The sequence below is a fragment of the Pelophylax lessonae genome (genome assembly GCF_965119305.1).
Source record: "Pelophylax lessonae genome assembly, chromosome: 12".
Lineage (NCBI taxonomy): Eukaryota > Metazoa > Chordata > Amphibia > Anura > Ranidae > Pelophylax > Pelophylax lessonae.
In genome coordinates, this window is record NC_138779.1 from 107,335,700 (window position 1) to 107,351,832 (window position 16,133).

The 16,133-nt window shown below is 41.7% G+C and overlaps 1 protein-coding gene across 1 annotated transcript in view; it reads left to right on the forward strand.

Annotated features, from left to right (window-relative positions):
• Nucleotides 1-16,133, forward strand: part of ODAD1 (outer dynein arm docking complex subunit 1) — a 259,341-nt gene that overhangs the window by 169,994 nt on the left and 73,214 nt on the right. The window contains exons 12-13 of the mRNA XM_082273694.1: nt 872-1,035; nt 5,195-5,298. Of these exons, the coding sequence (XP_082129820.1) occupies nt 872-1,035; nt 5,195-5,298 (268 nt within the window). The remainder of the gene's footprint in view (nt 1-871; nt 1,036-5,194; nt 5,299-16,133) is intronic.

Here is a 16,133-nt window from a genome sequence, read left to right on the forward strand (position 1 = left end):
AATAGATATTTGGGGGTTTCAACCAATCTTGCGACCTAAAATGTAGGGTTGCACCAGTTGATTAACGGTGAGTGTGAGTACCTATACTAAGTACCGATACCTTAGCAGTGCGATTTGATCCCATACAAAATCAATGGGCTCAAAATGCACTGCAAAGAATCGCATGCGATTTGAACAGGAATGCGGTGATATACCTTTCCCAATCAAATGGGGTTTCCTGCACCGCTCCTGCGTGAGCCCAGGCTGAAGTCAAGACAAGCCTGGGATCACACAGGAGCGGTGGGGGAAACGGTATGCAACTCAGACAGAAAAAGCATTACATTCCTGTTAAAATCACATGTGATTATTTTCAGTGCGATTCGAGCCCATTTCTTTTGTATGGGCTCATATTGTACCACAGAGGCATCGGTTTCAGGTATTGAAACATTTCCACCAGTACAAGTACTGGTGCATATGCTTAGTATCGCCACTGATAGCGGTGTCGGTGCAACCCTACTAAAATGATTTTTTAAACGTGTGCAAAACAATGCTAAACTGATTTGTCATGAAAATAACCTCTGCTTATGTGTTTTCCTATCATATGCTCTGTTTACTTTGCTTAGCTTTGTGACAGGTTAATTAAACAATTTTACTGTATAGAAGTTATATACAATTAACCACAATCTGTTTTGTGTACATGATGTTTATTGCGTAAAAGTTGGTTGGGTTTCTGTTATTTTCATTAATGTTTTTCCAAGTGTATACCTTTTATTTCACTTTTCAGAAAGTTGTGTTCCTATTTACAGCGGTATGATATTCACATGCTCTAATGTATAAATGACTAGATGCTGCTCCTTCCACATTCTATTAAATAATGGTTCTCATTCCTTAGGAATTGATTCCTTGTTCAAGAAGATAAATTGTGACCGCTCTGTCCTGGATGAAATGTTGGGTTCTTCATCCAGCATTCGTGAATCAAACATAATGCAGTACCTTGGCCTCATTGAGCAGAAAACGAATGAGCTGCTGGCTGTCCAATCCTTCCTCGACTCCAAGGTAGGTGGAATAACTTCATCACTAAACGTAGGAGCATAACGAACTGCAAGGCATGGTTAGAATGGATAATCCTGAATCAAGGGCAAACTGTGTTCTACAGACTGAGCTCGGATTTATATATCCCCACATAAGATAATGTCAGGATGAGAGTGAGCAAGGCTGAAATCTCTCTTCAGGACTGGGAGTAATACTTGAAAAACAAAAAAAAAAAAAAACAAACACTCTCTTCAGTACCCTGCCAATGTTAAAATAATGCCTTTCTTTTTTATTCCCTTTAGCCCCGTACACACGTACCAAATGTCGGCCGACCGATCGGCTGTCTTTTGTCCAGTGCTGTCCTGTCGGCTGAAAACTGCAAAAGACTGCACATGAATTTTGTCGGCCAACAACAGCCAACTGCAGAAGTGATGTCATGTGATGGTTAACTTTCTGTGTGCTTTTTCTTTTCTGAGCATGCCCAGTCTTGCTAATTGGCTGTTTGTCGGCCGAATTCTGTACTGACTGGCGAACAATCGGCCGTTCTGGTGTTGGAATGGCCAACAAAAATGTTAATGCCTGCACAACAGATTCTGTTCGGCCGTAAACCAGACTAAAGCCCCGTACACACGTAGCGATTGTCTGCCGTAAATATTCGGCCGCCGAACGATCGGCCGATTGTCGGCTTGTTAGTATGATGCTTCCGACAACCGACTGCGACTTTTCAGCCGAACAGAATCGGGTGTGCAGGCATTAAAATTTTTGTTGGCCAACACCAGAACGGCCGATTGTTCGCCAGTCAGTACAGAATTCGGCCGACAAACAGCCGATTAGCAAGACTGGGCATGCTCAGAGAAGAAAAAACACAGGGAAAGTTAACCATCACATGACATCACTTCTGCAGTCGGCTGTTGTTGGCCGACAAAATTCATGTGCAGTCTTTTGCAGCTTTCAGCCGACAGGACAGCACCGGACAAAAGACGGCCGATCGTTCGGCCGACATTCGGGAAGTGTGTACGGGACTTTAAGCCCCGTACACACGCACAGATTGTTGGCCGTAAATTGTTGGCCAACGTCCGATCTGCCGATTGTAGGCTTGTTAGTATGATGCTTCCGACAACCAACTGCGAATTTTCGGCCGAAAAAAATCTGGTGTGCATGCTATAAAATTTTTGTTGGCCAACAAAGAACGGCCGATTGTTCCTCAGTCAGTACAGATTTCAGCAGACAAAAATCAGATGAGCAAGACTGGGCATGCTCCGAGAAGAAAAAACACACTGAAAGTCAACCAGAACATGACATCACTTCTGAAGTTGGTTTTTGTTGGCCAACAAAAGTCCAGTGCAAGTCTAGAGCACATTTCAACCAACAAACAACACTGGACAAAAGTTGGCCGATCAGTTGGCCAACAATCTGTGCGTGTGTATGGGGCTTTAAAGTGAACCTACACTTCTGTGGGCCAAGCAACAGGTTCAATTTAATGATGGCCCTACCAGCAAGTACAAGTAAAGAAAAATACCAGGTACTTCCTAGTATGGGGAAGAATGTGATTAGTTCCTTTACCTCATCTCTGACTGGTGATTGGAGATTCATTGCTTAAGCACCCAGTGCTGTCACATGAGGATGAAGAAGAGTTCATAGACTTGTGTAAGCTTCAAGTGTTATCCTGGTTGCACTGGGTAAAATTTTCACTTTAAGGCTGGCTTCACACATATGAGAATTGGATGCAGGTTTCTCTGCATGACAGGCGAGTGTGACGGGCTCCCAATGGAGCCGGTTTATACAGGTCCGGGGTGGCCGCAGTCCTGCATTAATAAAGGGTTCTGTGCGTCTTTTGGTCTGATTCAGGTGCAAATTCAGGCAAACATTTGGACCCAATTTGCACCTGAATGGGTGAACAGGGATGCACCGTACCCCGTGGCCACGTATGTGTCAACCCGGCCGTTTAAATCAGCTAAATAATTTCTAGGTGCAACTTATCAACAGCTGTGAAAGTCTTAAAGGCACCTTTCACAGGGATGGACAGTTTTTCAGGCAGATCCGATCAGACCATCTATTGCTCTCTATGGAGTGGCGGATGTCAAAGGACATGTGCCTGTTGACAACCACCGACATCTGAGCCGATTCTGTCCACTAAAAACAGATGTATGGAAATCTCTTCCCCATCCATCTGGTGGACCAGATGACAGTCAGATGGAAACGGACAGACTGTTTCCATCCGACAGCCCATAGAGGACAGGGGGCTGTGTCTGTTCTACACCAGCTGAGCGGACATGGACCTGTCATCTGCCTGCTCAGCAGGGATCAGCGGAGAGATCACCTACCAAGCAGATGGATCTTCTGGCAGAGTCCGCCAGTGTGAAAGGGGCCTTACAGTTTGTTTTCTTTACAAAGCAGCCACAGCCAGTACACAACCTGTCCCCTGCCAGCATGCTGCAGAGAAGGTCCAATATGCCCTATGCACAAGCTTTGCTGATTGCAGAATTATAGGTCTGACCACTATGAGGCAGGTCAGACCTCTGCAGAGAGACCACTGCTTCCACACAGAGAGCAAGGGTCCTTCTCTGCAGCTCTGCAGATTTCGATCCTCTTGAGATGTCTTTAGCTGATTCAAACTGAAAATTCAATTGGACTTCAATGCTGACTTTACCTACTGCATTCACTTACCTTCTCTTTGCTTCACCACCTTTCCAATTGGTAGTTAAGGGAGGAAGCTGTGTCATCACTTAGAGCTAACACAGGACTCTCTTCCCACCCCCTTTAGATGGTACTAAGATGGTACTAAGTGCCTAAGCAGCCATTCGCCAAGCATCAACGTTGTAATGGGTTAGGAGGACATGTGAGCCAAATGCCCCCCCCCCATAAATACTGGGTTTGATTTACTAAAACTGGAGAGGGCAAAATCTGGTGAAGCTGTGCATGGTAGCCAATTATCTTCTCACTTCAGCTTGTTTAATTAAGCTTTGACAATAAAGGCCCGGTTCACACTGGTGCGACGTGGGATCTGAATGTTTCCCTATGAGAGCCATCTTAACTGATCTGATACAAGTCGCTCCGACTTTAGAAAAGTTTCCTGCACTATTTTGATCCAACTTCTATACCACTTCAATGCCATTCAGTGAAAAAAGTCACATTAAGTCGGATCAAAGTCGGCCTGAAGTTGCAGGACAAAGTCTGATCGGAATTTGTGTGACTTTCTTGCCGAAGCAGTGTGACCCTGGACAAAACCTGGAAGCTGATTAGTCCCTATGCAGAGCTGCACCAGATTTTGCACTCTTCAGTTATAGTAAATCAACCCCACTGGTTATTTTCTTTAGTCCTGATGGGTGAGTTGAGCAGTGGGTGAACATGGCAAGGGTGAATATTTGCAGCTGATTGAGCTGGAATCAAAGTGAACCAGTTCCTTTGCCCTGCATGGCCATAGTACAAGTTCACTTTAAATAGTATAGAGTCGAAAAACACATCCTCCCAAAACCCCCAGCTTCTCTTATTATTGCCAAAATGAGGATGTGAGTGAATTGAACACCTGATCACTTCTGCAGGGTGAGAACCTTCTCATTCAGGAGGGAAATTTGGCAGATTATGGATCGGAGCTTTGTTCTAGGAATAATCGGGGCACAATTATTTAGCTGATTAGAGCCATCCATGATTTAAGAGGTTGACATTAATGAACAATAAAACGTGTCTAAAGGAAAGCTGGATGGCAAAGATATATAGAAAACCTATTGCAGAACTTCCTGTATTCTATATATATATTCTATGTATATATACACAGGGTTGTATATTCATTTATATTCTAAAAACTCATAAAACTGCATCCTATGTTTGCAGGAATACAGAAATGTAACAAATGACAAAGTACTGGAATAGTTTAATTTCTATATTAATATAATTTATAAATTATAATATAATTTCTATATTTTATGTATTTTGTCATGCATCAGTCACCAGTTTCCCCATTTCCAATAAAAATGATTGTTTCAGTGGTCTAATGGATTCATTCAAATGAGTTAACCACTACCATTTCTACGGGGTATGGGGTTAATCAGCCACTCACCTTCCAAGTTTGAAGAATTATGAAACATAGTTTTCAAATATCAGAAAATCATGATTTTACCATAACACCTCTACATGTCATTACTATTTTGAAATATATTTTGTATTTTATGTTTTCTTTCTCCAGAACTATGACAAGCCATATGACCCACAAGAAACAGCCAGGCTCCTTCTGGGACAGTCGGTAGACATGCAACGACCAGTCTTTGAGATACAGCCACCTGCCACTGGGTAAGAGAATGTAACCTTCTGTCCTCTGATGCATATAAATGCTGTCAAAACTTTGGGGGCATAATGAACCCCTTGCCCTTTAATAGGGTCAGTACACATGGAGGGATCGGAGGTATTGGCGATCATGTGAACACTGTGACAGCTTGGTCCCTGTGCTGAGAGCGTGCAGTGAGCTTGCTCTCAGCACAGAAACCTTGGCCACCTATTGACGCGTATGTTCAGTATGTTGTAATTAAAGCCGCACATACCGTTAAACTTGGTACACACTACTTTTTTTTTTTTTTTTTTTTTAACCCAGCTAAATGAATAACTAAATGGAAAAAAACAGACAGCTCAGGAGGATTGATTTCCCCTGCTGTGCTTTTGTATTCTGACAGGGGGACTGGGGACTGCCCCCCCCCCCCCAAAAACACTCTGGTCAGCATCCTCAGCCAATCAGGAGCTGTTCGGCAGACCTTTTTTGGTCATGCCCCTAGAAGCCAACTGAATGGCCACCTTCTGTCAGGCCAGCTTCAGTACACACGGACTGAATGTTGGGCGGTTTCTATTCAACCGTCTGATGCCGCCTGACATTTGACCGGTGTGTACTAGGCTTAAGCTTTAAGGGGGTAGAAAGAGGTTAAGGTTGGGCAAATAGTTGAGATTTTTTTGAAACACATTTAGCATTTAGATTCCCCCTTACATTTGCTGGATACATGATCGGAAGCCGGTCCCAGGGTAAGAGTGCCTCCGACCAAGAAAAAACAGTATCCTGGACTTCACAGTCCGTTACAATGCAATGAACCTTTTAGATCAAAATACCTGGTAAAGCATCAAAAGAATAGTGAACCGAGGGTAGCACACCCAAGGATAATGCTACCCAAGATACCAGTTCAAGTCAGTTCCAACTGGAATTGATCAAATGTAGAGTAGGGGGACAACCAGACGGGCGGTACCGGGTGGTACCGGGTCTTCACCTATCAGGGGGTATACCCAAAGCTTATGAGCATGCTGATCTGAAGAAACAGTCCCGCTATCTATCCACAAGCAATAACTAAACAAACACAGGAAAAATTCCCAGTGTTTATCAGGAACCTTGTGGTCTTAGGCCATTAGACATCCAGCATGATGGCGTTGTCTACGGCAGTCTCTCCTCGGTGAAGGAGTGGCCCAGATTGCAGAAGGACGTGGGGTCGAGGGCATCCTAGGTAATTCCTCTGCTGCCAGAAGGCCCAGTTTCACCAATAGCTCCTTCCTTTTTTACACGTTAAACACTGTGTAGGTGGTCACGTTGTGAGGGACCTGTAACTTAAAGGGAAAACCACAGCAGTAACGAATCCTTGCCATTTGGAGGACCGATATGACCTCCTTCTTTCTGCGTTGGCCGATGTGACCTCCTTCATCCTGCATCGTTTCTCCAGTGTAGCAGGGGAGAAGATATCAGGGTACAGCTGAACTAGGCTCCCATCAAGTTGGATGTAAAGATTAGATCGGAAAGCCCGGAGGATCTCTTCCTTAATAAGAAAGTCCTTGAGGCATAATACAATGTCTCTGGGTGGCTTGTCAGGTGGGAGCTTCGGGTGTAATGCTCTGTGGATCCTGTCACATGAAAGAGGAAGAGAGGGTCTCAGGGAGCAAAAAGAGGAAGACCTTCTGAGCAGCAGTCTATAAGTCTGTTACTGATTCTAAGACCCCACGGGTTCTGAGATTGTTCCATGTGTTCCTATTGTCTAGGTCCTTGAAGTGAGCCTGGAGCTGCACAACCGTTTCAGACAGAGTCTCATGTTCCTTCCTTAGGTCAGAAAAAGCTAGGTGCAATTTGTCATGCTAGGGTTCAAGCATGTCTGTACGGTTGCCCAGGGCTGCCAGTTCTCGTGAGAGAACCGTGGCAGATTTATCAAGTTCCGTCTGGAATGTATTTGCCATCTTCTCATATTTGGCTATAAGACTATCATCCAGGTCTGCTTTAGTAAGGTGCAACCAATACTCACTGTCTGCTGAGTGTGCTGGAGAGGCCATGGTGTCCTGAGCCCTCATGCCTGGAGGGTCCGGCTGGGTGCCATCCTGAGGCATTTTCACTTGTTCCTGCACGCGAAGAAGAGAGTTCGTAAGGAACCTCTGTGCAGTCTTTTTCTTGACTCTGGGGTGTCCGCATTTGATAGACTTTCCCCCAGGCGTGAGAAAATGGGGGAGAAACAAAGTCTGTATGGCCCTGGGGAGTCGATGGAAGCAGCCATTACCTACAGAGCTCCGACTACGGACTTCCTTCCAGTTTCATGCCGCTCATGCGCCCCACCTTTAGAAGCTTTTAAAGCATCACCTATGGAGATTTTTAGGTACTGTAGTTTGGTGCCATTCCAAGGGTAGATGCAATTTTAAAGCATGTCATTTTCGGTATCTATTTACTCAGCATAACATCATCTTTTATATTTTACCAAACAATTGGGTATTATTACTATTTTTGCACAGTAAATTTAAAGTGTAATTTTCAAACAAGAAAAAAAAAAGAAGGTACACAGATCATGTCACAGGACACCACTCAATTGGACAGTACAGGCTCAAGCTGCTGTTAATCAAGCTGCTGGAGGATGGAAGAGGGGGGGAGAAGGATACTGGCTTGCTGCTGCTGGCTCTACAACTATTGGATGCACGGGATACTTTGCTGCAGTCCAAGCAAAGTGTGTGCACGCAGAGGTGGCTGCATGGGGGCCTACAAAGCAAGAACTGAGGGAGAATATTTTTTTTTAAAGCTGGAATGCAAAGCAACTTCAGGGTTTAAAACAAATACATACAACAATGCTGGTCAGTGCCTAGATGTGCACTTGCCGTTTTTTTATTTCAGGGTTTTAGCACTTTAAATTTCCATCATCTTCTGCCTGTGGGCTGAAATTACAGATCAGGCTGGTGGTGGGAGTGCTTACAGTAGCTGCTAAACTATGAATGAGATAAAACTCATATATGCAGCCTTCTTAAGCTAAATATGTTATATGCTTGATGCTGATTGAGAGCAAGTGTTTAGACTGCAAAGAAGAGGTTGGAGTGTTTAAAGGATAGTTCACAACTGCCTATGCAGGTAAGGGATATTTGTAGATTAAAAGAAACTGTGCAGCTCTGACTAAAGATGAATAATGCCCTTGCTACAGGTGTAGGTCATCTACATACCTTATGTAGCCAGACTGGAATACTGCCAGGATGTTGCTAGGTACTACAAAGACGTTGCTAAATGAGGCCTAGTCGTTACTGCTCACCTTCATCATCACAGGAGTGAACTCTTTCTCTGATTCAAACCCCCTCACATACTCCTTCTCTCCCCTGCTGCAGTAGCTCTGAGCTCAGCATTTGAGAGCTTGCTCCTGTGGTGGTGGAGGTGAGCAGTAACGACTAGGCCTCACTTAGCAACCACCTGGGAGTATTCCAGTCAGGCTTCATAAGGTATGTAAATGGCCTACACCTATAGCAGGGGCTTTATGCATCTTTGGTTAGGGCTGCAGTTTATTTTTATCTACAGATGGCCCTTATCCGCATAGTCAGTTTTGTGGTAAAGGTGAACAATCCCTTTAAACATATGTCAGATGTCTAAATGTGATTTTAGGAAAGAATTTTCATACTGCAGGAGAGATAGCCAGAGCCAAATACAGGCTGCATAGGAAATTGGGCAATTTTACAGTTACTCTCTGATCGTTTTAAGAGCTGGAAAGCAGTTTTCGGAGCTCTTGGAAAAGTCCCATATGTTCTCTGAACTGCAGAAAAAAATTCTGTTCTAAAAGGTTGTTAGTGACCTCTAAACTGCTCAGATTACAGCATTCCCAGAAGACGACATTCTCTTGGTACATCTTTATTGGGATTTCAATGTTCTCAGAGAAACAGAGAAAGCATTGATTGTCTGTGTGATTCTAACGTGTTTACACTTCGGCTCTAGACAAGGTTATATATCTCTAAAGAGCCATTTGTTGGTCAATTTAAAAATCAACTTCAAAAATGTACTTTATCATGCGTAATGGACGTTATCCAAGCACAACCTTACATTTTATTTTAAGACAGGTTTTTTTTTATTACAAAAGAACACTAAAATTCTAAAATACCATAACAACAGCACAGCAAAACCTTTTGTCTGATAAAATATGGTGTATTAGGTTGGAGGTATTTGAAACCATATTTGTAAATGTACATTGGTTTTATTTTGTGCTCTTGCAGCACTTCCTTCCTAGCATGCCGTAGCTCTTAATGGCTGAACAAGGGAAAAAAAACATTTCCATTATGCATTTGGAGCTTTTCTTGCTATGTTTATGCATAACCATTTTGCCAATCTATAAGATGTTGTACAGAGACATATATGACCTGATTACCCTAATTCTTTTTTTTTTTTGGTGAAAGCAGTGTATCTGAATTTGTCTTGACATCAGATTGCAGTTAAATACACAAAGAAAGAGGGCGCCTCCATTTCTCTTTCTTTGTTTATTTATAAGTGTATTAGGTACTCAGGACCTGTTTAAGAGCAGTTGCCACCATCTGTATTAACTTTATTATCTTACTTTTAATGTTTTTTTGTTTTATATATTAAAAAAACGGACTTCCCTGTCATTTAGTAGCATACCAGTAGCGCCGTAGTTCTTTATTTTTATCAGCTTGCAGTCCCTATAGAGAAGGGCTGGATTGTGAGTGGAAGAAGCAGCACAAGGAGCCAAACAGTCCATGTGCTGACGGGGAGCGTGCTGATAGGACGAGGTAGGAGAATGACAGAGAGATGCCCTCATCATTGTGCTGCTTCTCCTTTCTTTCACAATAATTTTATTGAGAAAAAATTAGCATACAAAAAAAAAACAATAAACTAGCATCAGAGTCAGTAGTGATGAGTATCATAAAGACAGGTTGTCCGTGTCACAATCAAGTAGGCCCAGTATATACCATGAGAAAAAACAATGGATCAAAAGGGACTCACCCTAACTAGGGTAATTGCAGTGGGACTGATTGAGGCATCTGCCATTCCACAATCTGATATATGAGTGGGTCAACCTACTGGAAAAAATTCCAAATGCAGAAAGATATGCAAAAATTTCCCGCTATAGTATAGTAAGATATAGTATTTATTGGGCTCAAAGATTCAATAAAAACAATTGTGGCAAATCTCCACCAAAACACCACAATAACAACGTTGTTATCAGTTTAATGTAAGCACATACAGGACCCATGGGCACAACCACAAATGCAAGGGTGAGATTTTCCCCTGTCTGGGGTTGTGATGTCAATCTGGTGATTTGCTCATCAGAGCAATATCAGTCTCTCAGGTGGAGGAGGCAGGTGAAGGTACATGCTGCTTGACATGGGGTTGTGCATGTAGCAAGGGCTCCAGGGGATGGCAAGGTATCCCTTAGTGAGTCTATATATGCTCCATATATGCTGGGGCCAATCATTCAGTCTGTGGCTGAGATGATCTTTGAGGGACTGGAATCCTGTGTGTCTAAATGTCTCCTCAGCTGGCTGTCTCAGCTAGTGGCCGTTCAGTGTAATGATTGATCAGGGATCGAGGTTAAGCATGTAACAAGACACAAAAAGATTCCAAGCTCTCCTTACCAACTGTGACCAACCAAATTGACCTGTCTAACAGTATGCATTAAAAACAGGGGTTTAGTCGCACACATCTGCAAATACATGCGTAAGCCAGAGAGCCCCGACAAGGCACCCCATTTTCTGTGGTCCTAACTCTAAATGCTGTGAGTCTCCCAACAATGGAAGCACATGCATTTAAATGGACAGGCGTAGGGCAGATATACCTGAAGGGAGACCACCCCTTTGAGGTTAAGCACTCTGGCAGCTGGCAGGGATAGTGTATTGGCATATAGCCAACTTACAGTTCATTATACACCTTCAAGCTAAAGAGGAGTATCGGCAATTTTCATGCCATCTTCCCTGCTGCATGCGCTGCCTGTCAGCACGGAGCTTGTTTGTCTCCGTGAGCCCTGGCGGCTCTTTCTGTTCAGGTGTGTTCCCAAATGGGAGTTCCGTTACTGCGGCTGTCTTGTTTATTTCCTGGAGCTGCTTTTGCCTTCGTCCTCTTACTGTAGGACGATGTGCTCCAGGGGTCGTGGGTAGTGCATCGCTGGATTAACATGTTTCGCCTGCCCAGCTTTTGGCAAGCTTCTTCAGAACCCAGTATATACCATAAACAAACAAATAGTAACATTAAGTTAAGTTGTCAATATAATAGTAAATTCCACTAGATAGATGAGTGTAGGTTAAACCCTCAGCACATTTTTGGCAAAAGTCCTGGTTTAGGTAATTTTCTGCCAAGCCTTTTTTTTTTTTTTTTTTTTTAAGAAAATAAATAAGATAGGAGTATATTGAAAGATTGTATAACATATCAAGTAATAACCATACTTAAAATTTGTATAAATCAAATAAAACCTCTAATGAACTAATCTTTAAAGTAGCTATACTGAACAAATTATAGTATAAACTAGTACCCTCACAAACAATACTAATTTAAGGTCTTTATTTGTATATAGATTTGAATATCTACAATCTGAAATATTTATTTTAGTGGATAATTGTAACCAATGCCTTTTATGCATAACAACAGTGACCTTTTATACAGTCATCATACCATTCACTGCTAGTTAAAGTCAGTAAAGAAGTCTAGGGAACAAGATCTCATACACATGCATGTTGCTGAGTTTATACGTTCATGTGCATTTGCTGCATTGTGGGACTTTTCACATAAGGTGGCTTCAAGTTCCTCTAGATATACATTCATACAATGAGCTGGAAGTGTTTGGCATCAAGAAGATTAATGAATAATCAAGTTATACATTTTTATCATTGTGCATTAGGAGCATCACACATGAAATTACATGTTCCTGCTATGTGCATTGGCTGCACCGTGGGACTTTTTACAACAGATGACCACAAGCTCCTCCAGACATGCATTAATAAACACATGAGCTGGTAGCGTTGGTATCAAAAAGATTAATGAAAGCTCCATTTATACAATTTTATCATTGTGTATTGGGAGCAGTACACAAGAAATGTACTATCCAACAAAAAAAAAAAAAACAATGTTTGTGATTCAAAAGGTAGAAGGATAAAGGGGAATATATATATACAGTGGGTACGGAAAGTATTCAGACCCCCTTAAATTTTTCACTCTTTGTTATATTGCAGCCATTTGCTAAAATCATTTAAGTTCATTCGTCTTCCTCATGAATGTACACATAGCACCACATACTGACAGAAAAACACAGAATTGTTGACATTGTTGCAGATTTATTAAAAAAGAAAAACTGAAATATCACATGGTTCTAAGTATTCAGACCCTTTGCTGTGACTCTCATATATTTAACAAAGGTGCTTTCCATTTCTTCTGATCATCCTTGAGATGGTTCTACACCTTCATTTGAGTCCAGCTGTGTTTGATTATACTGATTGGACTTGATTAGGAAAGCCACACACCTGTCTATATAAGACCTTCCAGATCACAATGCATGTCAAAGCAAATGAGAATCATGAGGTCAAAGGAACTGCCTGAAGAGCTCAGAGACAGAATTGTGGCAAGGCACAGATCTGGCCAAGGTTACAAAAAGATTTCTGCTGCACTTAAGGTTCCTAAGAGCACAGTGGCCTCCATAATCCTCAAATGGAAGACGTTTGGGAAGACCAGAACCCTTCCTAGAGCTGGCCCTCCAGCCAAACTGAGCTATCGGGGGAGAAGAGCCTTGGTGAGAGAGGTAAAGAAGAACCCAAAGATCACTGTGGCTGAGCTCCAGAGATGCAGTCAGGAGATGGGAGAAAGTTGTAGAAAGTCAACCATCACTGCAGCCCTCCACCAGTCGGGGCTTTATGGCAGAGTGGCCCGACGGAAGCCTCTCCTCAGTGTAAGACACATGAAAGCCCGCATGGAGTTTGCTAAAAAACACCTGAAGGACTCCAAGATGGTGAGAAATAAAATTCTCTGGACTGATGAGAACAAAATAGAACTTTTTGGCCTTAATTCTAAACGGTATGTTAGGAGAAAACCAGGCACTGCTCATCACCTGTCCAATACAGTCCCAACAGTGAAGCATGGTGGTGGCAGCATCATGCTGTGGGGGTGTTTTTCAGCTGCAGGGACAGGACGACTGGTTGCAATCGAGGGAAAGATGAATGCGGCCAAGTACAGGGATATCCTGGACAAAAACCTTCTCCAGAGTGCTCTGGACCTCAGACTGGGCCCAACAAGACAATGACCCTAAGCACACAGCTAAAATAACGAAGGAGTGGCTTCACAACAACTCCGTGACTGTTCTTGAATGGCCCAGCCAGAGTCCTGACTTAAACCCAATTGAGCATCTCTGGAGAGACCTAAAAATGGCTGTCCACCAACATTTACCATCCAACCTGACAGAACTGGAGAGGATCTGCAAGGAGGAATGGCAGAGGATCCCCAAATCCAGGTGTGAAAGACTTGTTGCATCTTTCCCAAAAAGACTCCTGGCTGTATTAGATCAAAAGGGGGCTTCTACTAAATACTGAGCAAAGGGTCTGAATACTTAGGACCATGTGATATTTCAGTTTTTCTTTTTTAATAAATCTGCAACAATGTCAACAATTCTGTGTTTTTCTGTCAGTATGGGGTGCTATGTGTACATTCATGAGGAAGAAGAATGAACTTAAATGATTTTAGCAAATGGCTGCAATATAACAAAGAGTGAAAAATTTAAGGGGGTCTGAATACTTTCCGTACCCACTGTATATATATATATATTTATATATATATGTATATATATATATATATATATATTTTTTTTTTTTTTCCATATAAATTTGTATTAATTTTTAATACTGTTTACATTAAATATGAAGAATGGAAAAACATTTCATAAAGCACTTCTCATAATTTCAATAAACCCCATACCCCCTCCTTCCCTCCCTCCCCCTCTCCCTTTCCACCCCACCTTTCTACCTTTATAAATCAATATTCAATTTGATGTCACTTCCTGTCTATCCTCTAGTTTAACAGTAATCCTATTGGTACAATGGATCCATTGTACTGATTTCTACGTATTTACTGGATTTTTTAAAATCTACCCATTTTCCCCATTTTTTTTAGCGATCAATTTATTTTGTTCCTCTTCCCTCCTACCAATATACTCCATGTTATAAACATGGTCAATTCTACTGCACCATTCCTTAAAGGTTGGACTCTCACCTGCCAGCCATTTTTTTGGTATAACTCCTTTTGCTGCTTTCAATATGATTGGAAGCATTGTAGTTCTATATTGTTTAATGGTGTTGTTGTTTTATGAAACAAGCATAGCCATGGATCATCAGTGACCTCCATAATTTCCCGGACTTTCATCCAGTAATCTCGGATCTTGGGACAATCCTACCAAATGTGGAACATCGTCCCTAGACCCCCAAATCCTCTCCAACATGGAGGCTTTTCCAAACATGTCCCCTCTGTTAGCATTTTGTATATTTGAGATATGCTATGTTTTGGCCTATTAGTCGAATTGCATAATTCTTCCACCATAATTAGATCTTTCTCAGATCTAATTGGCTGTGGTAAAGACCTTACAAAATGCTTCAACTGGAGATACCTCCATTCATTTACTTTCAGATCATTTTACTTAAATTTAATTCTTGATATGTCCTTATGTCACCATTGTGAATAATATCTTTTAGCTGTGTGTTTCCTATCCAATTATTAAAATGTATCTAATTTCCAGGTGCAAAGTACTTTGTGCCTTCCAGTTATATCAAGGGGGGAATTATTTTTCCAATTAAACTGTTTGTTAACCCTATCCCAAATCTTATACACCACTCTTGTCATTACAAGTGCTTCTTGTTGTATTTCCCTAAATTTTGGTGGAATCCATATCGTTTTATTTAGTTGAGTGTGGTTTTATGTAAATTCTGTGCTAAAAACCCTCCTTGTGATTTATTCCTAGTGAGAACCACATACTGCACCCTTGACTTCTTCCTTTGCCAGATATAATTTAATATCATTGCTTTTATAATCGTAAAGAAAGCAGGTGGTATATCAATTGGTAACATTTGAAACTTATATAGGATCTTGGGCAAAAAAAACATCTTAACCATATTTATCCTCCACACCCATGATACTTGGTGATTGAAACCATTTCTAATATCCTTTTTTCTCATTTAATAGGGGTATATAATTAGCCTGGTAAAGATTTTCTATTAATAGAGTTATATATATCCCAAGATACTTTAATTTAGATTTTGCCCAGGTGAATGGGAAATAACTTTTCAGCGCTTGTTCTTCCTCACTGTTTAACCTTATATTCAAGATTTCTTAATCTTAAAGTTCAATAGCTCACCATATTCTTTTAGCTCTTTTAGGACATTTGGGAGGGTAATTCTGGGATTAGTAATGTAAAACAAAACATCATCAGCGTATGCTGCAATTTTATGCTCTTTTTGTCCCACTTTTACAACCCCTTTGTCCCTATTTTGCCTTATTTTGCCAATAATGGTACTAACGTTAAAACAAACAACATGGGCAAGAGAGGGCATCCCTGCCTCATCCTGTTGTTCATTTCGAACTTTGATGATAATCCCCCATTTAACTTAAGGCTCCGTTCACATCTAGGCGTTTTTGGGGAGTTTTTCTGCTCTAGGATCAGCTCTCAAAACGCCCAACAAGACAAATCCTATTCATTTCAATGGCCCCTGTTCACATCTGAGCGTTTTGACGCTGTTTACAAAACGCCCAACACTCAATAAAGTACATGAGCTTCTTTTTGGGCAAATTACCATTGGTATCTATTCAATCAAAAAACGCCTGCACAAAAAACGCCTGTAAATCGCGGTAAAAATCGCAGTAAAATCGCGGTAAAAATCGCGGGAAAATCGCAGTA